This window comes from Triturus cristatus, chromosome 2_2 (assembly GCF_964204655.1).
Source record: "Triturus cristatus chromosome 2_2, aTriCri1.1, whole genome shotgun sequence".
NCBI classification, from domain to species: domain Eukaryota; kingdom Metazoa; phylum Chordata; class Amphibia; order Caudata; family Salamandridae; genus Triturus; species Triturus cristatus.
In genome coordinates, this window is record NC_140582.1 from 669,099,917 (window position 1) to 669,123,341 (window position 23,425).

The 23,425-nt window shown below is 43.2% G+C and overlaps 1 protein-coding gene across 4 annotated transcripts in view; it reads left to right on the forward strand.

The window, feature by feature from the left end:
* WDR17 (WD repeat domain 17) overlaps nucleotides 1-23,425 on the forward strand; it is a 1,003,384-nt gene that overhangs the window by 386,713 nt on the left and 593,246 nt on the right. For all 4 annotated transcript variants that reach the window (XR_014978161.1, XM_085641859.1, XM_085641857.1 and 1 more), the window contains 2 exons: nucleotides 13,807-13,994; nucleotides 22,425-22,593. Coding sequence is in view for 3 of the 4 variants with exons in the window: in XM_085641859.1 (XP_085497985.1) it covers nucleotides 13,807-13,994; nucleotides 22,425-22,593 (357 nt within the window). In the remaining variant the exon portion in view is untranslated. The remainder of the gene's footprint in view (nucleotides 1-13,806; nucleotides 13,995-22,424; nucleotides 22,594-23,425) is intronic.

The following is a 23,425-nucleotide window of genomic DNA, read 5'->3' on the forward strand; positions in this document are numbered from 1 at the left end:
GCGTCTGGTGCCTGGATGCCTCGCTGGATCTGTGCCTGGAGTGGGATGTGGAGGAGCTGTGGAGTCAATGAACCGTGGCGGTAGACATTGAGGCGCGACGTACGCCCGTACATGGTGGTGAAGTCTGGCATGTCGCATTGAGACATGTTGCTGACCTGTGTGAGAAGACCGCCTTGTGCATCTTGGAGCTGTTAATAGTAGAGGCGCTCCTGCGCCCCAAAGTAGGGAGGTCTGCATCGCATACTATGATCCACCACTACACCGGGGTGCACGGAGTGATTACCAACGGTGGGTGACACCTCTCTGCATCACAGGGCGGATGATGTTGGGCTGGCCGGACGCTGTGGAGGGTGAGGCCCCTGAGCTGCGCTGAACTTGTGTGGTGGGAGCGCTGCAACTTCACGCCTAAGGGGACCCTGCTGCATCAACTGCATCGGGAGGTTCACCAGCGGACTTGGCGTCAACTGCTGTACCCAGGCTTGTGAAATCCCACCTGGTTGAGGCTCCTGCTGGCTGAGTCACAGATTTGGAGAGAGTGCAGCGGATTGCCCCAAAGTGTCAATAAAGTCCAGGTAAGGAAAAAGTGGGACGCATAGCGCAGGACGCCTGGTTGTCGAGTCACCCAGGCCTAGCACACGTAGATGACACACCCCCAGTGGCGGCTCATCCGCTATGGTGGAAGAGCGTCGCCTCACTGATTTCAAGCAGTGCAGAAGAGGAACAATCATCACATGATGATAACTTACTGATGTAACCGTGCTATGTTTCCTTTGCGGGTGGGGGGGTGGGTAGGACTCCTCCAAGCACGGAGCAAGGCATGGGAGGATTGGCATGCCCCCTCAAGTGCGCAATGACTGTTTGGTCAGCCCAAAGCAGTCATGTGCACTTCCCTGTTCGTAATGCAGGCTGAATTACAGCCTGCATGGAGAACATGCCCACCCCTCCAGCCCCTAGCTGCATGCCTTGTCCTGTTGCCAATTACCAGTCCCACCGCCACATCGCAGTGGTCTCATTGGCTCAGGGGAGGGAGCCTGGCTGCCTACTTCCTGTTCCTGGAAGCAGACGCAGGAGAGCAGGAGCAACGAAGACATGGGACCCGGCTTCGAGGTAAGACTTCCCTTATTAACATTTTTACAACACCCGCTCACACACACATCCCTGCATCCACGCCTCATCCAGTGTTCTTTCCAGCTTTTACCACAAAACAGCTGTTCAGCCCCCCAGCACTTTTCAATGGCGGCCGCTGTGTGCCCATGCACAGCGTGCGTACCACTCTTGTGCCAAAGGCACAGAAGTGGTTGCCACGCATGCCATAACATCGCATTCCCAACCAATGCATACTAATACTAGGCACATTGCAACAGTAGAGAAGGTGTTGCATAGCGGAGACATTAATATCACTATTCCCACTCCAGTGAGTGCAACCCAAAACTAACCTTCGCACCCCAAACCCAACGTGAACCCTGAAATTCCTTTTTGAGCCCCATAACACACCCCAATATTTATATTTTACCCCAAAACACTCAACAATTCTCATATTTTACATCCGAAACCCATACCCACCCGAAAAACGTTAAATTACCCCATTACTGACCCCACAATGTGTTGTAATCAAATGCGATGTAAAGGCACCTGCGTTGTCGGAGTTGCGTTGTTAACGATGTACTGCCTGCATTGTCATGGTTGTCTCCCATGCCAATGGCAACCCGTAGGCTACACCGTTTGCGTCCGTCTGCCTCTCGGCCAAGAAGCCTTCCTCTTGGACACTCCACCACTACGACACCACCACCCTCCTCGCCATCAAACCTGGATGCCACCTCGCCTGCCAGGACCAACCTCTGCTCCGGACCGGACATCGCCATCACCATCACTGACGGCTGCAGTATCACCCGCAAGGAGCACCCCGACCATCAAGGAGGAGGCATTGTCATCACCTACAGAAGCACACTCCGACTGACCACGCACTCTAATGACCCAAGGGTGACCATGGACCACCTCAACTTCCAGATCTGGACCAAGCCCAAGCACATTCTCTGCGGCACCCTCATGTGCAGGCCCCCTGGATCATGGCCCCCCATTCCCCTATACCATTGTAGACCTCATTGCACCCCAGGGTCTCCCATCCACTAACGACATCCAACTCGGTGAACCAAGTTCCACCTGGACAACCCCTGTGACCAAGACACCACCACCTCCTGGGGAAGGTCCCATACATCAGACGCAAGCCGCAAGTCACCTCAACAAGCCACATTGCAGCACACATGGTTGAGAACATCACTCCGCCAGCAGAAACTTCAACTACAGCCACAACAGTGGACTCTCCCAGACCGACCATCATTGGTAATATCACGTCTTCACCTTGCCCACCGGACACCTCTGCCATCATCGCACCACCTCGCAGCTGGATCACGACCACCGAAGAACTTCTCATCAACTCCCTCCTCTGCACTAACACTCTAATACTTCCAAACGATGACACCGCAGCGCGCAACCACCACCGATGGATCTCCAACAGCACCAACATTTGGACACCCCTCATAAACGGCACTGCGTCAGTACCTTCCGCCTGCCTGATGACAGGCGTGAGGGTGACGCAGTGCCACAGTGATAGGCTGGCCCCAAGCATTGCTGGAGTTGCATCATGGTTGTGACACAGCTGCAGCAATGTGTGACTTTAGCGCAGACAGATACGTCAGGATTCCTGACGTATCTGGCATCACTTGCGTCACGAAGTGCTGTCCAGTGAATACAGCGTATCCATGCTGTCGCAAGAAGGGCGTAATGCGAAGTGTTGCAACGCTGTCTTGTCGCAGCACTGCAACACTTTTCATTAATGGGGACCAGGAATGCACACTATCTTATTGATGGTGCGCATTCCTGAACTGTAGTTTTGTCGCAGGGCAGCGCTGCAACATTGCTTGCAGCGCTGTCCAGCACCAAAACCTGCTGAGATGTGGCCCCAAGTGTTATCCCCAATTTTAAGACCAGTTATTTTCTGGTCTTAAGTTACTGGCTCTAACTCCAGTTACAGACAGATTTTTGGGTCTTCAGAAGTTCAAGGATCCCCTTGTGAATATGGAGTAGTGGTGTTTGCGTGCATTTTTGCACGGGAGTGCCTCTCCTGTATATAATTATCGCTAACAGAAGTGGCGATCTTTAAAATGGATGCTTTCGCCTACAACTTGTTGCTAACGGCTGTTAGCGACAGCTTGGTAATAGAGCAATAAAATTATCGCCATATTAGCGGCAGAAAAGTGCCGCTAACACGGTGATAACTCCTTGAGAATATGCCCCTATATTTTATAAATATAGTGTGCTAAAATGTATTTCCGAATTTTAACATATTTAAATATGCTTAAAAAAGTGTACATAGCAGTGTTAATTACAATAAAATTACAATGCTGCTTAGAAAATACTGTTCCTTGTAGAGTGCTACAAAATATGGAGAAATTTAGAAACCAAAATGATAACCTTACAAAATAATTTTGTGGTACTGCGGTAGTACAGTGCTACACCCTATTTAGACAAAGAAATATAAAGAAATGTATTAATACGTATTACCACTTTAGTAAAATTTTAATAGGTAGGGCAAAAATACCAAACCAAATGTTTACCTATATCGGAACGCATAGCGCAGAACACGGCCAAAGTGTACCTAAAAACAACATGCCTGCCTTTAGCTTTTGTAAAAGCAGTATTTAGCCAGTCATTGAGCATCAGTATGTACCATAGTAGTTCAGCGAAATACACCCATATTTCGCCAAAATACCACACAAACAGATCTCAAAGAGTTTAAATAAATTAAAACGTATAAATTAGTTGCAATACTTACCTGCACTACCCAAAATAAACATCTGTGCATCATAATATCTAATTCTGCCAACTTTTAGCAAAATCACAATTAGGTATTTCGCAATACGGACAGTGAAACAATGTATGCAAATTACATTGCATTAAAGCAGGTTTGGGGAACCCCACAAGATTTACATATTACAATATATATTTAGGAGAGAAAATAATTACATCTTTTGACACACTTTAATGCTACATTTCCTTTAATTTACTCACCCTATTTTAAACCACTCCACTGTCTGACTGCATGCCACTCCACTGTATGCAATTTATAGTATGCTAGTCCAGTTTACAACACTACAGTATGCACCACTACATTCTACGCTAATCTACTGTCCTTTAGTCCACTCTGCTCCACCCAACTGCATGATATGTCATTGCCATGTACATCACTATACTCTACGCTATTATACTGTTCTCCACTGTATTCTAATTCCCTTTCGTATGCCACTTCACTGGATGCCCCTAAACAGTACTGATCACAATTCTATGCTATTCCACTATACCCTACTCCAATTTACGTTATTCCACTAAATACTATTCCACTATGGCCCTTTTGATGGTACACTACTGTGGTGTACGTTATTCCAGTGTTCGCTACTACACTCTATGCCACTCCATTGTACTGAAATGCACTATACCCCAATGGACTGTACCACAATTGATTGTATGCTATTTTGCTTCACAAGACTATGTTCTGCACCACTCCACTAAACGACACTTCACTGTATGTGACTACTATCTACTCTTCTATAAATAAACCTATTGAGTTGTACACCACTTTACTGTACCCTTCTCCACTATATGCCACTCCACTTTACGTCTGAACAGTTAAAGCTACTATACTCAACGTAATTATACTAAACACTATTAAATTCTATGGTACTCCACTCCATCACACTACAGTTTCTGCTACTCCACTATACGCTATTGCATTGTACCATATTCCACTGTACCCCACTGTATGTAATCTATACTGCTCGGCACCACTGCACTGTGTGGCACTCGAATATACTCCACTCCAGTTTGTGCAATGTAACTTTACAATACTACATTGTACCACACTCCACTTTATTTAAGCCCACTGTTCACTACTCAACTGTACCTCACTCCACTGTACAGCACTCCAGTGTACACCACTCTAGTGTACGCTATTTCAGTTTACACCACTCCACTGTACCACACTCCACTGTACGCCACTCTACTGTAAGCTATTTCAGTACAGGATATTCCAATATAGGCCCCAACATTGTACAACACTTCAGTGTATTGCTCTCCACTGTACTCAACTACAGTGTACACAAATACACTCTTTAATATTTACAGGACATAAATCCACTTTACCACACTCCACTGTGTACTATCTCAATGTATACCACTGCACTGTACACCACTACAGTGGAACTCTAATATATGCCACTATATTGTATCCAAGTACACTGTACAGCACTCCATTGTTTGTGACTCCACTCTATGCCACTCTGCTGTATGCCATTCCACTATACGCTACTCCACTATCCCTCATTCCACTTTACTCCTCTCCACTATGCCACAATATACTGTACCAGAGTACACTTTACAACACTATCCGCTACTATATTGTACCGCACTCCACATAAAAACACTCCTGTAAATTAACCTGGACATATAATACAACAATCACATTATAAAAACTATTTAAATTCACACAAAAAACAAAGGTTAAACATAAGTTATGGTTAGGAAAACTTATTTATGTTTGGTATACAAACATTAGAAATTCTACAGTTGTAGTTATCTCCTAATTTTATGATTTATGCACCACTAATGCACTTGTTTCTATCTTCTTTATGCCAAACACACCTAAAACTACACAAACAAAACAAATTCAAAACTTATACTTATCCGTTTAAATTATCATTTAAGCCCTGCCTTCAGATTACTAGTAGTCATATTGCTAACTCACTTTTATACTTATACACACCCTTTAAATATTACTCCTAGACTTCCGTACACAGTCTTGTCACCTCACTTATCACACTATATTAACATTAACTAGCCCGTTCTCCATGCTCTAACTATATCTTTGGATACTACCGACATTTTAGCATGTGAAATCATTGCAATAAGTAAAACAATTATGACATCAAAAATTATATTATTTGCCAGAACACAGTGCAAGGTACAGTGGTGCGTTATCGCAATGCTGTCATTGTGATCAAGGCCGAAATGCGTAGGCCATTTTCTGCTAATAACTGCTGTTTTTGGACTCTTCCCTGTAAGTGCATCCAATACTCTCTGAAGTGTAATGCTTATGTGAATCTGTGTGTAGGTGGGAAAGTTGGACCCACGGTGGTCAGCACCTTCCATCTTCTGGTGCCTGGCATATAAACAGTCCTCGCTGTGTAATTGTGGCTCCAACCTGTGTTCTATTGAAAGAAATGTGGTCCTCATGGATGCATCTACAACATGTTTGCCCCTCCATTTGTATATACAGCATCTATGGTCCAGCATGCATGCCATTTTTCATGCAGTTCCATGCACCAGAAAAGCAATTTGGGAAGAGGAGGGGTCAAAAACTTCTCTTTTCCCATTTTAGCTCTAATGGAAATTTGTATCCATTACTTCAGCAAAACATGTCTATTGGATGCTTGCAGAATTCAGAACGTTACTGAGAAGAAATGCTGTTTGTAGATTGGTGTAAATCTGGTCAGTAGTTTTTGCGAGATTAGCATTTGAAAAATGTGCCAGTTGGGCTTGAATGAGTTAACAATTTTGTATAACCCTACAGTTGAAAACGCAATTGTTGATTTTCTTTCAACTTTAGCACCTTTTGACAACTATAAATGAGAATTGGTGTACTTTCAGCAGGTTTAACTTATGTTTGTATGTTCGAATATATGAGGATCATCAAGATGGCCACTTAAAAATGTGTTGCAAATCCGAACAAAATTTTTCAGACATTTGGAAGAGTTTGTCTTCTGTTTGTTTGTGCCAGTTCTGTAATCCCCTCTGCGCAGATATCAACGCCAAGCATAAAAGGGATTATCCACCCTTCAACCAACCCTAGCTGCGCACGACCGAAGGTCATACATTGCATAGAATGGGTAAAAGGCTGTCGAGTGCAGTAGATCATTAAAAAAAGCTGTAATACTCAGGAAAAACATAGTTAAAGTTTAGTTATTGTTGTAACTGACAGCAGTAGGGTGGTCTTCCACAAATAGTTTTGCCTGTTTGCCTCATATTTTGCTGATTCCTTTTTGTTGACCATAGGACTCTGAGCACTTTAACACTGCTAACCAGTGCCAAAGTACATGTGCTCCCACCCCTAAAAATGGTTTGATTGATACATCCACAATTGCATATTTAACTCAATTATAAGTTCCTAGTAAAGTGCATTACATCACATGTGGCCAGGACCTATAAATTAAATGCTACTAGTGGGACTGCAGCACTGATTGTGCCACCCACTCAAATCACCCTTTAAACATGTCTCAGGCCTGCCACTACAGAGCCTGTGTGTGCAGTTTACACTTCCATGTCGACTTGGCATTAAAAAACCCTTGTAAAGCCTTAAACTCCCGTTGTATTACACATAAATCACTCTTAAGTGAGGCCCTAGGTACCCCATAGGTCAGGGTGCTGTGTTATCAAAAGGTAGCACATGTACTTCAAACCTTTGCATGTCCTGGTAGTGAAAAACACCCAATTTAGTTTTTTAAAACTGTGAAGCCTACCACTCTCATAGTATAACATTGGGGATTCCTTAGTGAAGTTCATAAGCTATAATTCCTGATTGTGAGGGCGTAGATCTGTCATGTTTTATACCTATAGATTTGTAATGATAAATCTTCTTTAATGGTAAAGTCAAATTTACCACTACAACTTTGAAAATGCCACTTTAAGAAAGTTGGCATTTTTCTGCTCCTTTTATGCCTGCAGCCTGTTTCTGATTAGTCTGGGGTGGGTGATAGCTGGGCTTTGTATGTTCCCTCTAGACAGCCACACACAAAGGGAGCTTAGATGTGACTTGATGGATCTTCCTGGGAGGATGGGAGAGAGAAGCAGGGCACAGCCATGGAAAGGCTGTGTCCTGTCCACACACAAAGGGCTGTATAACACCCTGTAATGAGTCTGGAGTCAGGGAAGGAAGAAAGGACCTCTGTGCACTTTGAAGACCCTTCTTTCTAGTCACTCCCACTTCAAAGGCACAACTGGGTATAAGTAGGGCTCCCGGTTTTATGGTATTTATTTTTTTACTATTTCCGTCTGTATTTTTCCATATTTATTTTTTGGTAATTTCATCTGTATTTATCGACATTTCATTTTGTCGTTAGCAAAAGAAGACGCTGCAGCTAGTATTTTTTTCACATTGATTTAAATAGCCAATGCATTCAGCTGTTTTTTGTCACTCTTTGATTATCCTAAATTTGCTACAAAATGTTTCTTTGGGTCGAAATAAATTGTTATTAGTAAAGTCAACCCTAACCACGGTGTTAGATTCTGAATCCTAAGTTTATGTTTCCCAGGCCAAGCACTTTAAAAAAATGCCTAACAGTAGGGATGACATGTGAATCCTGCTCCTACACCCTTTGTCTTATATAACATTTCTTTACACTGATTTACACATGTTTGATTCATTGTCTCTGTATGTGTGTGTGATGTGAAGTGCTCCAACACCCGTCGCAGGTAAGAGGCGCTAAAGTAAATGAAATACATGTGAGAGAGGGGCTATGGAGAGATTTTAAAGACTGCATCAACTTAAAAAGTTACTAAACACAACTGAAAACACTGAAAGACGGAACTTTCTATTTTAAACAAAAAGTGTGCATTTATCGTACAGACGTCCGTTAAGCAGGTAACGTTAAGCAGCGTGTTCTAAGAGGAGGTGATGGGGGATGCAGCCTTTCTTCAGAGGGTGAGCACACGTTAATTTAGGTGTGTTGTGACTTACCCTGACTAGGATTCTGGGTCCTGCTTGTACAGGGTGAATACCTCTACCAATCAGAAACCCAATTTCTAACAGTTATAGTTCAGCAACACAATAGAAAAAAGCCCTATCATTCACCAGGTATGGTATGAAACTCACAATTCTCATCAGAACTCATACCCCATCATGCTCAGTGGGCCACTTGGAAAATAAAAGGAGCCAAACAAAAAGGAAAACATTCTATGATTTCAGCACTCTGCATGCTGGTACCTGAGCATGGGAATCTCTTCTTCTGCAGTTGCGGGGTTGAAGGGATAAGCTCTCTAGTGCTATCATATAGGGCTCCCCAGTGTGGGTGCATGGACATAATTTGCACATGGAGGTCATATCCATAGTACCCACCAAAATAGCTCTAACAACATTCCTGTGACACATTCCAGGTGTGGCTTGCATATCCTGGTGCTAGAGTGGTGGGAAAAGTTGTTACTGACACCTGAATTGGGCTGTGCCTGTCCTCACACCAAGCTGTCTCCTCACCTGTGTAGTGTGTCTAGAGTCTTGGCATGGAAATGCAGGGCCTTCTTCACTACAAAGATTTTCCTTTGAAGTTTTCCTACTTCAAAGGCAGAAATGATTATACGTGTTTTGGACTGAGGACATTCTGCCAGGAAGAAAAGCTGGTTACTGTAGGAGGGGCTGCCACTTGCTTTGCTGTGCAGGCATGCCGCTTGCCGCTTCTATCCTGGGAGTGAAAGGACTGGACTTTGCTTTCTACATACCATACCATACCATGGAGTTTATAAAGCGCTCGGCTACCACCAACGGCAGTGTCCCGGCGCTGAGTAGTCAGAAAGGGAGGAAAGGGACAAGCCAAGGCAATTCAAACAGCCAGGTTTTCAATGCCTTCCAGAAAGTAGGTTCTGATTCTGCTTTACGCAGATGGTAAGGCATTGCATTCCAGAGAGCGGCTGTTCTCACTGCAAAGGCTCGCCAACCAATCCTGGCTTTAGAGAAGCGAGGGATATGGAGAAGCATCTGAGAATTAGAACGCAAGATCCTGGACGGATGGTATTTCTGAAGTCTCTGTTTCAGATATCCTGGACCTCTATCTCTTGTGGCTCTAAAAGCAAGAGACAATGCCTTAAATTCAATTCTCTTTTTCACTGGGAGCCAGTGAAGGCTCTGCAGATGAGGGGAGATGTGGTGTTTAAGGGGCACATTTCTGATGAACCATGCTGTAGCATTCTGGACTGTCTGCAACCTATGGATAAAATAAGCTGGCAAACCTAAATATAAGCTGTTAGCATTGTCCAGCTGAGATGTAATAAGGGCATGGACTATAGTGGCCCGACAGTCCATCGGCAACAGATGAAGAAATCTTCGCAAGGTTTTGAGTTTCCAGAAACAAGCTCTGGAAACTTGACCTATCTGAGCCTTGGCCAACAATTTCGAGTCAAATTTGAAACCTAAATTCCTGACTGAGGAGACAGGGATAGGAGGGAGATTCAACTGTGTTCGCCACCAGAGATCAGCCGGTGGGGGTGAAGATTAGTTAAAAAACATCACCTCTGTTTTATCAGTATTTAATTTCAAGCAATTGTCCGTCATCCAGGAGGAGATCTTAGTTAGACAATGCCTGAAGCTGTCAAACGCAGCCTTATCAGTGTCTTTAAAGGAAAACACAAGCTGAGTATCATCAGCGTAAGAAATAATTCTCACTCCACAATGTTCCACAAACAATGCCAATGGAGCCAGATAGACATTATACAGGGTGGAGCTAAGTGCCGAGCCCTGCGGGACTCCGCATACCATGGAGCAAGAGGAGGAGACATGAGGGCACAGAAAAACCTGCTGAGACCGCCCCTCCAGAAAAGAGCAGAACCAATTTAAGATGGTCCCCGAGATACCCAGCGGTGCCAGTCGGTCTATGAGAATCGAGTGCGAGACCGTGTCGAATGCTGCAGACAAGTCCAGCAGCACGAGCATGGCACAGCATCCCTGGTCTAGGGATTCTCCGATGGTTTCCGCCACCTCCAACAGCGCAGTCTCGGTACTATAGCCCACCCTAAAACCCGACTGGGAATCATGAAGGAGGTTATTAGATTCCAGATAATTGGAGAGCTGTCTCTGGACTTCCTTCTCCAGTATTTTTGCAGGAGCGGGCAGAAGGGAGATGGGCCTATAGTTCTTGAGTAAGCCAGGATCTGCGTCTATCTTTTTCAGAATAGGCAGAACAAAAACATTTTTCCAAACAGAGGGATAACTACCTGACGTCAAAGAAGCATTCCAAATAGCATTAAGGTGTGGATTAAAAAAAGAGGCCAGCTGGTTAAAAAAACTAGCAGGGCAAAGATCAAGAGGCGAGCCAGACTTAGTTCTAGCTAGGTCTAGCAGGGACAAGGTCGGACAGAAAGGTCGAAAATTAGACCAGTGACACGGAGAATCTGCAGTCAGTGAGGAAGTTGTACAATACTTTGAAACCGGAAAGGAAGAATATATGGAGTGAACCTTCTCCTGGAAGAAGTTAGACAGATCTCTACATAAATCAACTGATGGCCTGATCATGCTCATCGTGGCTTGAGGTTTCATAAAATCTTGCACGATCTTGAACACTTCCTTAGATTAATTATCCGACTCTTTAATTTGCTTAGCTAGAAAATTCCTGATAGCCAGGCGTTTGAGGGCATGACATTTTTTTAATGCACTTTTATATATGCTCTTCGCCTCCGGGTTGTACATCCTACTTTCAAGGTTCTCCAAGGGATTGTGCATGCTTGCCTCCTGGTACGAAGTTTCAGGACTATCAAAGACTTCACCTACTGGTGCCTGAGCTTTTCTGCTGAGAGTCCTGACTTGCCAAGTGGTGGCAAATCCAGTTACTGGGCCCTTGGAAGTGTCACCTGGTAATCTAAAGAGAAAATCCACTCATCGATTCCCAGTGCCTGTTCTCTCGTTGCATTGCTGTTCAGGATCATTGCATTACCGCTAACTGCACCGCAGTGAGGTTCCTGATTGCCGCATTGACTATGGATTTCACAGCAGGCCCCAGCTCGCTGTTGCTGTGTGTCAGAAAAATCGCCGCAGCATGAGTCCCGAGCACCATATCATCGACGTCCGTGGCACCTACTTTGAGTCCAATGCAGCACTTGGTTGGCAGTTGTGGAATTGACGCAGCGCCGGCTTTGCAGCTGGAAAATCAACACAGCACATGCTTTGCTACTGCCACATCAACGCAGTGTTTCTGGATTTTTGATGCAGGGAAATAATAGGAATTCCAAGTTTTTGAAGAATAACTTTGGAATACTGTTTTCAGTGCTGAGTACCACACGTTTTCCCTTATCTCACACACAGAGATTCACAAAACCCTAAGTGTAATAGACAATACGTGTCATTCCGATGCGCCTGCTACCCCCCCCAATGGAATTTATAGGCCACTCATAATGATGGCCAAAGAGGTAAGGCTGCCTTTGTCCTTTTTATTGAGGCTTACCAGTGCTTACTTACTTCCTGATGCCAAAAGTACCAGAATCACAGGACATTACTTTTAAATAGCCCTTCTGTAAAGGTTAGAGCACTGTCTTTGCTTCGCTGTAGCCATTAAGGCAGCGCTCTATTGAAAGCACTGTCGAAGCTGTCTAGCTCGCTCACTTGAAAGCACTCATTCAGTCCCTGCATAAAAAGCATCGAACAACAATGTCCTTCGTTTACAGCATTCTACAAAGACACAAAATACATCCTCTTGTATTAGGGGTTGCCCAAACAACGAAAGCCATGGCCATGATGTAAATAAGGGCCCCACAAGAAGCAGCTAAGAAATGTTGCTGTGACATAAACATTTTCTCTCATCTTCATTCTAAACGAAGTGGGACACATAATATCAGGTATGCCTGTGATTTAATACATCGCATTTTTAATCTTTCTTTAGGCATTTAAATTACAATCGATAGCACGTGTAATCCAGTTCATTTGATTCTCAGACCTGAAGAGTGATTTTTATAGCACTGTGGTTTCAGTCTCAGACATTGTGCTTTCAAATGCAAAACACAGAATTATTCGCCCATTATAACAAATAACACCCGCCCTTTAGGCGGTCTAGACCAATTGGCTTTACTAATGTTACTTCCTGTATCCAAGCATGTGTTTAGTATCTACATTTCTATAGGATCATTGGTGGGGAAAGGAGTGAGAGAACATCTCCTGTCCTTTAAGAATAGCGTATGCCTTAATGGGTATTTTCACACAGTTAAAAAGGATGCAGTATGTTACACTGGCTTTTGAGCATTTTTTCTGTTTCTGGTTTGTTATCTCATTTCACCACAAGCAGGGTATGGTTGTGAAAAGTCTGCATACATGTCAAAAGGAGTTTACGAAGACTTATACCCTCTGTTCTGATGAAAACGTTTAGCGAGCTCATGAGGTCTGCTTGAAAAAGTGGAAAATAATCTCCTTTTCGTTTAGAGTTTATTTTTTGGACTTTGGTATTCAAAGTGATTGCTGGGAGTAGTCCTAGAAATCTGTACCAGTCATTGATTTCGGGAGTATGCTTTCTTCTAATGTGTAGAATAGCTTCCAAAATAACATATCATAATCTAATATAACAAATAAAATACGGTGACCATCAATAGCTGTGCTACTTTATCTCTGTCACATGTAACATTTTGTCTCTTTAAAAACAGTGCCAGTTTCCGAAAAAAGAAGCTTATTTTCTGTATGAAACTGGTGATAATGCTGCTCAAATGTTAAGATTGCATTTCGGAGCATAGTTGTTTTGTATTATAGGTAACATTATTTGCATTCTTATCGTCCCCAAAAGTATGCACTATAGCAAACAAATTCATGCAATGTGCTTTAGTAGTATTATTTGTAAAGTTATAATTGTACTGTATTGTGTTTTTCATTTTTCTGTATATAACATTTTTCATTTCAATATTTGTGGTGGTTTCAGCTTTTTAGAACTGTAAGATGGTTGTAGACCTTTGAAAATTAGCTTATGCTTTAATAAATTGCACATTTACCAATAATATGTTTTATATCTTTAAATAAAGCTTTTTCAGCACACTCTCCAACCAAAAACCATCACACATCTTCTACTAGTGAAGCTGTTCCACCTCCAACGCTAACTCAGAACCAGGCCTTCTCCCTTCCCCCTGGCCACGCTGTCTGCTGTTTCATGGATGGGGGCGTAGGGCTTTATGATATGGGAGCCAAAAAGTGGGATTTTTTGAGGGATCTGGTAAGTTTGTATCTTGTTTATATTGAGCTCACCACAAATATGGACTCATAAAGAAATAACCCAGCACCACCTTTCCCATCCTCACCTCATTCAATTTGAGTCTTAGCATCGTTAACCTGGTAGTTTAATTACATGTGTAATCTAGTGTGCATGAATATATCATTGAAACTTTTTTGGCGCATATGGCATTCAATGCTGAGTAGATGGACTTATACATCCTAAAGCTTTTGCCTAGTCCATTACATTTCTCTGTGGTTTTCTTTGAGTATCATTTTGAATCTTTTTTTTAATGTTTGTCCAGAAATGTACAGCACTTTCCTTATATGACACTTTTGGCCATTGAGTTTTAATTGACCATATTTCGTTCATGAAACTGTCCCAGAACTTTTCAACGTGAATATTTTTCAGCCCATAGCCTCATATGCCTACGAATGCCCAAAACCTATGGACTAATATACCTGCTAATGCAAGAACATTCTATACTTATGCACTTAAAATCTTTCAGCTCATTTCTGCTCAAATGTGTGATCACTTTTCTCAAAATGTGTGTTTATAAATTATTTAGACCACAAAATTCTATATTTTGTGCTTGGCTTTGAATTTCTTATTTTGTACCTCATTTATACTGTTTGACTCATATGCCTTGCAGTGCCTTGCAATGTTATCATACATTTCCTGTCTATTGTTGGGTGGGGTCGGGGTGGGTGCTGTAAAAATGTTTTTTACTGAGGTCCCATCAACCCTTTCTTCAGACTTGTAGAGTGTCTCATGCTGCAGGATGAGGCACTGGAATGCCACATTACGTGCACAGCAAGAGTTACAAATTTAGACCTTGAAACATATCTTCCACTGGCTCTGTTGTCTCACGCGTCTCTTACCTCCTACACCCTTCCTTTTCTCCTGCTTGATATCTGATGTGGCTTCACAACCCTGTGTTACTTGACTTTAACTTGTTCCGCCCTCTCCTGCCTCCATCTGCAACACTGAAGACATTGATGATCAGTTTCAATTGGTTCAGGTTGTGTGATGCCCCTTCTTTACTTCTGAGACAAACGTTTTGTTCCATGCAGTGCCTCGAATTGAGCATCCCTGACCTGACTGAAAATTACATGACTCTCTCCAAAAGGACATGTTTAAATCTGCTTCATCACTGGCCTTCTACTTTTGGAGTGCATGCCCTCTGAACGTTCTTGAATTTCTAAATTGGATTTAGAAGCGAAACCAGCAGTACCAGGTGAGTGGTCATTTATTTTCATAGTACCACTCACCAGGAAACTTTATCTTTCTGCACGTTGCCTCATGAACATCTTGGATGAGTCTTTTGGACCACAAGTAGCGAAAGATTACTCTTTCGAGTGACAAGCAGGCTAAGTCACCTGTCCTTGTCCCAAGGTACTGTTGCGGCCCATGACTAGCGGTCCTGGTATTGACTTACCTTCTTCAGCAATTTCAGTGGTTCAGTCCATGATTCCCAAATGAGGTGGATTTGTAAAGCACTGTTCCACAAAGCCCAGTTCATAGCACAAGATCTATCAGAAGTAAGGAATTCCATTTCCAAGAAATAGTCCTGCTAAGAGTCAATCAGGAGCACTTTCAGGAGCTTGCCGAGCTGCAGAGGCAACGTCTTGTCCTTCATAGGGCTCTATATCCTATTAGGAATCTATGGTGCTCCCGGAGACATCTGGGAAGGCATAGAGGGCCTTTCTGAAAAGCTTGTTTAAAGGTTTCTTTTGAATCCATTTTTCTTTCTCCAGCCCAAACTTAGTGAATTCCAAAGTTGTGTGTCTAAGGGTGTGAGCTTGATTAATCGATATGATTTACTTTGCTAGATATGAGGTCGGGATTGAGCGTATGTGTTGGTGTTAACTTTTGTAGGTACTTTGTGCCCGGCATTCGCTTCCTTAACCCGATAATTGGAAAATCATACAAAGAAGTTTGAAAGTAATTTTGGGGCCATTGGGAGATAGTTAAGTTCCTTGGAAGATGGACTGATATGATTAGAACTCTTCAGGCTTAGGCAAAGTCTCTCTGCTTCGTTTTATATGTACTTTATTAACAGGTTGTCCTTGTGCACTCCTGTGTAAATTATGTTTCAGTTATCAAGCTCTGCATTAGTACCAGAGTCCTAATGAGTTTAATCTGCTGTTTTAACTGGAGGAAGGGTAATATCCTTCTAGGCATCAAAGTTGATCAATGCTTTTAACAACTTCTGGGAATCTGAGGTGCAAATGAGACATCTTCCTCAAACCATACCATAAGATTATTTTACTAATTGGACTGAGGGTGGGGCAGCTCCTAGTTATCTTGGGCACACAACCGAGATATTATTTGTGAGATTGCTGCTAGCATCATGATTTCAGTTTTGTTCTGCTCAAGTGAAACAAGCTTTTCTTCATCCATTGGTGGATGTGTTTTAGGCAGGTTGTTATGTGAATTTTTGGCCTGAGGCTTTACTTAGTTACTGATGAATTTCCATGGCATCTGCATAAATTTGGAAGCACAAACTACATGGTTAAATATATGAGCCAACGGTCTCATGTAATGTTTATAAAAATCAGAGATTATCCTGTAAAATGCCAAGGCTTTGAGTTCTCCTCACTGCCCCTGACTCTGAGGGCTACCCGGGTGATGTGGAAGGAGGCACATAGACTACTGGGAATTTATCAAGCAGTCCACAAGGGGGCGCCATTGTGGTCCAATGAAGGCATGACTATTGCCCAGGGCCTATTTACCTGGGCACTCTGAGAGGAACAAGGGATTTGGACGGTTTGAGACCTCTTTGAGGGCTACTCTTTTTGTTCATTTGAGACCTCAATTCGAAGTTCCTACTACCCCAATAGCAGCTCTGGAATTACTGCCCACTAAGACACTGCCTAAGGGGACTTATGGCGCAGTACCGTATCCATCTCCCTTATATTGGACTACCTCAGGCTGTGAGGCCCATTAAGGAGGGTGTTAGAAGTGGGGTCTCTAGTTCGCAGAGGTATGCACCCTGTCCAAGTACGGACCACATTCTTAGTCAGGGTAAGCTAGATACACACTAGAAGATAACCCATGCTCACCCTCTGGTAGCTTGGCACAGAGCAGTCAGGTTTATCTAAGGAGGTATTGTAACGTATTTGTGCAACACACACACAGTAACACAATGAAAACAACACAAAAAGACTCCACACAAGTTTAGAAAAATAGGCACTAACTGTATGATAAAAGCAAGGCCAAAACAAAAAAAATCCAAAAAGTAGAACCAGAGTTTAAAGAATAAATACAAATAAATAAAAAGGTAGTACTTAGAGTCATGTAGTGCTTCGGGATTACTAGAGGTCACGCTGGACCGGGATAAATCGAAAGTTCAGGCCAACCGCAATGGAGGGCAGGCTGGCTACAGGCCCCACGCAGGGCCCGCAATCTTGGAGGGAGCAAGCATCGGTATTGAACACTTAATGCATCGGTTTTGATTCACGCAGTCTGGTAGAGGCGTTGTAGTCGAGCTTTGCAGTTGGGTCCCGCGTCTGCTTCGTACCCCTTACGATGCAGGTGCTGCATCAATATTGAACTTTGCAGTCGGGTACCATGTCATCGTCGAGCCGCGCAGAGATTTCCTCGTATCAAAACTGCATCAGCGTTGAAGGGAACTGCATCTGTTCTGATCTGCGAAAAGCCATTGTTGCGTCTATTTTTAAGCAAAACAGCTACGGAACCCACTTCTAAGGCCCAGGACCGGATTGACACCTCAGGCAGGGTAGGACTCACAGATGGCAGAGTCCTGCAGCAGCAGGGTGTTGGAAGTCCTTGATGGCTCTGAAACTTCAGAAAAAGGGTGCAAGTCAGCAAGCCCTTGGAGTCACTCTGGGTTCAAGTGAGATGGGTCCAGTCCTTGTCCTCAGCAGGGCAGAGGTCAGCAAGCATAAAGGCAGCTGAGCAAAGCAGAAAACAGTTCCTTCATAGCAGCAGTGAGGCAAAGTGGCAATCCTTGTAGCCTATTCAGGTGTAAGTGTCAGCTCCCTCATCCTGCCCAGAAAGAGCTATCAGAATATACATGAATGCAGATGAGTTCTCTGTCAGACTCACCCTTCTTGTGTTTGTGTCTGTCTAGAGAGAATGCACAAAGTTTACCTTTCTTCCAAACCAGGCTCGTCTTGGAGACAGGCTGCAAGGCACACAGAGCAGTAGGAGCTGAGAAATATCCACTTTTTAAAAGTGGCATTTCCAAAACAGTAATGTTAAATACAGCTTTACCAGTAAAGAGGATTTATCATTACCATTCCAAGGATATAAAAAATTCTGTAGCTACTCCTTTTTAATCAGGAATTAGAGCTTAAAAGTGTTTAAGGAATTCCCAATGCTAGTCTGTGAGAGGAGTAGGCCTTGCAGTAGTGATAAACAAAATGAGTTGTATGTCACTACCAGGACGTGTAAAACTCCAAAGTACATATCCTATCTTTTACTTACAGAGCACACTATCCTTAGTGGTACCTAGGGCCTACCATGGGGTGACTTATGTGTAATAAAAAGGGAGTTTAAGACTTGCCAAGTAGTGTTAAATGCCATGTTGAAATGGCAGTAAACTGCACACACAGTCCTGGCAATGTCATGCCTGAGATAGGTTTGAAAGGCTACCTGTGTGGGTGGCACAACTAGTGCTGTAGGCCCACTAGTGTTGTTTAGATTACAGGCCCTAGGTATATGGTATACCACTTTACAAGGGACTCATAAGTCAACAAAATATGTCAATCAGTTATACACCAAAATCGCCATGTTTAGGGGAGAAGTGCATGCACTTTAGCACTGGTCAGCAGTGGTAAAGTGCTCAGAGTCTGAAGGCCCACAAAAAGATACAGCAAAAAGTGGAGGTAAGCAAGCAAAATGTTTGGGGGAAGACCACCCTAAGGATTGCAGGTCTAACAGAGGGCCCTCTAATCTGTATCAAATCCTCAGTGACAATGTCCACTCCCAGGACACATGCACCACATCTCGGGTTCACTGGTAGGAACGACTGGGCACAGAGTATATAGACAAGAAATGGAGGAAGGCCTTAGACCACCATGACCATTCCCTCAGGGAGGTACACTTGAAATTCCTCTATTTCAAGGTTCTCCATAACTGTACTGGACACAATACAAACTGTGCAGGGCCCGACTACTGCCAATGGATGCCTGTTAGCATTGCTTCTCTGCAGCGTGTGACTAGTTTGTTGTCTTATAGTCATGTCCTGCTCTGATCCCTTACTGGTGCTCTGTGTGGCAGACCCTTCACTCCACCAGCTACATCCCCTTTCGGAACTCTGCCAAGGTGGCTCTATTACATGATTTTAAAGACGTAGATGATGCGTTCTCCCAGTGGCACAGGTGGCTCTGGGCAGCCCTCATGATGGCCATAATATGTATCCTCCGCCATTGGCGTTCTCCACAGTTACCCACTCCACAGGAATGGTTCGTAGAGCTCTATCAGTTGGCAACCTATGAGCTGAGGTTCCATAAACTTCAGGACCACTTACATATGTTTGAGGAGGTGTGGATCACTTCTTACATCTGGAGGGGCTCTAATTGTTGTTCTACTGGGGTTACTCATCCTATTGGTTTGTCCCAACCTCTGAGCCTCGTGATCTTCACTCACCGGGGTGCAGGTGTGGGTTGGTGTGGGCTGCCCCCCATGGGTCGCTGGATTGATTCTGCTAGGGGGCCCTCGTGTGGCTGGCCCTGCCCAACGATGTGGTGGGGTGGGTCCGATGTGGGTGGAAGGGATCGATAGTGGTGTCAGGATTTATTGGGGCATGGTTAATGCCTGACTCGGTGTGGCTGTAATGACAGGAGGGTGGGACAGCACTTGTTGGTTGGTAGTCCTCCTTAGCTTGACTGTGCTGGGCATGCTGCTGAGTGAGACACCCAATTTGTTTATTGTTGATGCTGCATTTGCTCCTGTAACCATATCTTTGGTTTTATCTCTTCCTTGCGTGTACTGCTGCTTTTCCCAACGATATCTGTAGTGCTCTGTCAAATGTATGTACATTGTTATGGGATACTGGCTGTACATTTTTGATTATTTGAATAAAGAAATGTTTTAAAAAAACAGAGGTGATAGAAGCTTCAAGGAACCCTTTAAACACTAGATTTATGAGATTGTGATGATGTTCTCATTTTCATTTGTTGACTAAAGCCTGAAAGTAACAAATACCACAATTCTCATACTAGCCTATTTACAGTGATATGATATTCAAGGAAGATGTTGTGGTCTCCTGTGTAATATCTCACAGAACTTTCAAGTACAATTTCCATTGTGTCATCTTTTAAAAAGAAGAGCGACTATTCTTTGAAGTTAGCATTTTTGGTTTTCATGCCCCTGTCAAGTTGGAAACATGTTTATTATCCCGTAATAAATTCATTCAATTCATTAGATTCAATGTATTCTTGTAGTATGTGAATGACCTTGCTCTCTAGTATACCCCGCAAGCATGATGAGATGTCTCTGCTGGTCGAATAGGATGACAGCCTGATGCAAACTAATGCTACTTGGGCCCTTTTTGAGGCACCCCCTGAGGCTTTCATGTGAGTGTCATGTATAGAGGTAGTGGCACTTCCCCCATTCAGCAAACTTGAGCTCAGTGGCTGCTCATTCTCATGCGAATCATGTCTATCAACCCTTTGTTTTCTTTAAAATGCCTAGGGTTTTTCTAGCTAATCTTTTACATTTACTCCCTAAATCCATTGAACATTCTAGAATCTGGAACCTGTCAACTCCACTTCACTGCAACCTGCAGCCTCTCTCACTGATATCACCAGTATAACCACCTCTTTTCGTTTTGTATCGTCACGACCTGTGAGCAACTTTTGCACCATTACCTGCTCATGCCTTCATTGGAAGTTGATAACTCACCAATCTCTACTTTCTTGCCTCCTGGGGCTCCTTGCACTATCTTCCCACACCACTAACATTGAGTGGGTTCCAAGTCTTAGATGTGGCCCCTCTACTTTTCCTTATAAGCCTCCTCCTTTAATTTCTCTAATGGCCATTCTTCTGATGGCACGCTAAATTTCTTTTCTTTCTCATCCCACCAGACTGTCTCATTACTATTAGAGATTGTTGAACCTTATTTGCTCAAGATGAACTCTTCCAAGACAGAAAAAATTACGTAACAGCATCCTTTACCTCAGCCTTCCTGGCACCACTATCATTTTGCCCCTTAACACACTTGCACAATCTCACCCAACCACTAATCTGAGCATGCAGTTGTACTCCAGCATGATACTCATGTCCTTCTTTACTTCTACTACTACTGTTTTCATTTTCCGAGTACTGCTCCTCAGAAAGATTCATACCAATAAATCTCTGATCAACATCTTGTTTACGAGGAGGTTTGGCAACTGCAAGTGTCCTAGTTGGCCTCCCACAGTGCTGATTGAGAGGCTGGATGATGGCCTTTTGGCACTTCTGATGGTAACTGAAAATCTGTTCTGCAAAATATCTACAATGACCCAATGAAAGTGGTTAATTTTTTTTTCACTTGGCCTTTGTGATGGATATTGTTTTGATTTCCTTTGTGTTCGGCCATATATTTTTGTGTGTTTTCCACCTAATTGGTCAAAGTAACAAGTGGAGTCCTGAAGGTCCCACCTTGTAGCCAGTTCTAGGGCCAACACCACCTTTGATTTGCAGTGGTTTTTACTGCAACACACTGTGCCCAAATACAAGGTGGCTATTAATTGGAAGGAGTTTTTCTGGCTAGTACTTCCACTGGTCCCTGAATTGGGGAAAACCTGCAACATCTAGAATTGCTGCATGCATCACCACAAGCAGTTCCCTGATTCTGGGCCCTTTATCGTGTACATAATTTGCATTTTTTCCACTGCTTTGGCCAGGTGGGAAAATGTGTGATTTAAGCAGATGGTTTTACCGGTTGCTCCTGTTGAAATGTGTAATAGTGCAAGGTAGTATGTCCTGCAGAGAAAACACTCTACATGATTCTTAATGGGGCCCTAACTGTCTCTCCCCTTAGATGTATACAAAGAGATAACTGTGTGCATAATGGAGCAGAGACTATGGTTCTCCCGCATCTGACTCCCAAAATTGTAACTTGTGCATACATTTGCTATGGTCTGGTACCTGACCACACAACTTGGGGCATGTCTCGAGTCTGAAGGAAGATTGTGGTTGATATGCCTAAAAGTACAAGATCAACTAAGGTGTGGTACCAGTACGTTTTCACTACTGATTTAGCATTTTACTATTGTAAACACCTGTGAAACAGCACAGGAAGCTAATACGATGGAGGGGAACTGTCCAATCGCATTACATTGATGAGGAGTTTGATTAATTGTGTTTTTAATAGAATAGTAAAATGAGTATGCATTGTTGCATAAATGAAACAGGGTAAAAATGGTGCTAAAACTGTAAAATACACTCTAACAGAAAATTATTATGATGCTCTAATTTCAGGGTCATGTTGAAACCATATTTGATTGTAAATTCAAACCGGATGATCCAAACCTTCTCGCTACAGCATCATTTGATGGAACAATAAAAGTCTGGGATATTAACACATTGACAGCAGTCTACACATCGCCTGGCAATGAAGGAGTTATTTATTCACTTTCCTGGGCCCCAGGTAAGATTGTATATCTAACGTAAAAATAGGTATTTCCTTAGTTCTTTTTGAAGGCTTTTAAAAATGCATATTATGCCTTTTTTCTATATGTAAATGTTATTAGGATTGTAAATTTCAATGCTTAGTTACAGTAGCCTGTGTTTTTTTCAAGGAACTAAATGTGATATCCAGTGTGTCCAAATTCTTGGGTTGAACCATTGGAGAAAGGACCCCTGTACTAAGCAATTGTGTTTCTTACTGCCCTCTTCAGCACCATAAGAATGAAAAATATAAGTTCTTTGCCTATCACTTCTCCTATCCTTGAGCATAAGATCTTTGCCTATCACTTATCCTATCCTTGAGCTGCCAGTGACCGCAATGCACTAAACCACTTGTCCCTCCTGGCTACAATCACCTCTCAGATTGGCACCATCCACACTGCACTATTTGTTATCCTCGTTTCTGTCAAGCAAATATCATTTTGTGCAAATGGATACCTATAGTCTTCTCCCTGCCTCCTGTCAGTAACAACCACAGTTCTACAGGATTATAGACACTCACTTATGATATTCATTCCTTGTATGGACACCTGGGAGTTCTCACACTCACAGCAGGATATTCTCCCACAACATCATTCTGTACCGCATCAACCTCTGTTTCAATGTGTATCGATCAAGCAAATCCTGCATCTTAGAGAGTGCCTAAACACTGTACAACTCTGGACATCTGTTGTCTGCCTAACTCTCAATCCAACACGATGGTGGTTCCTTTCAACCTCCGATCCAGAACAGGGTCTCCAAAATAGGTGTCACCACATTGGTCGTCTAACTGGACTATCTGTAGACAACATCAT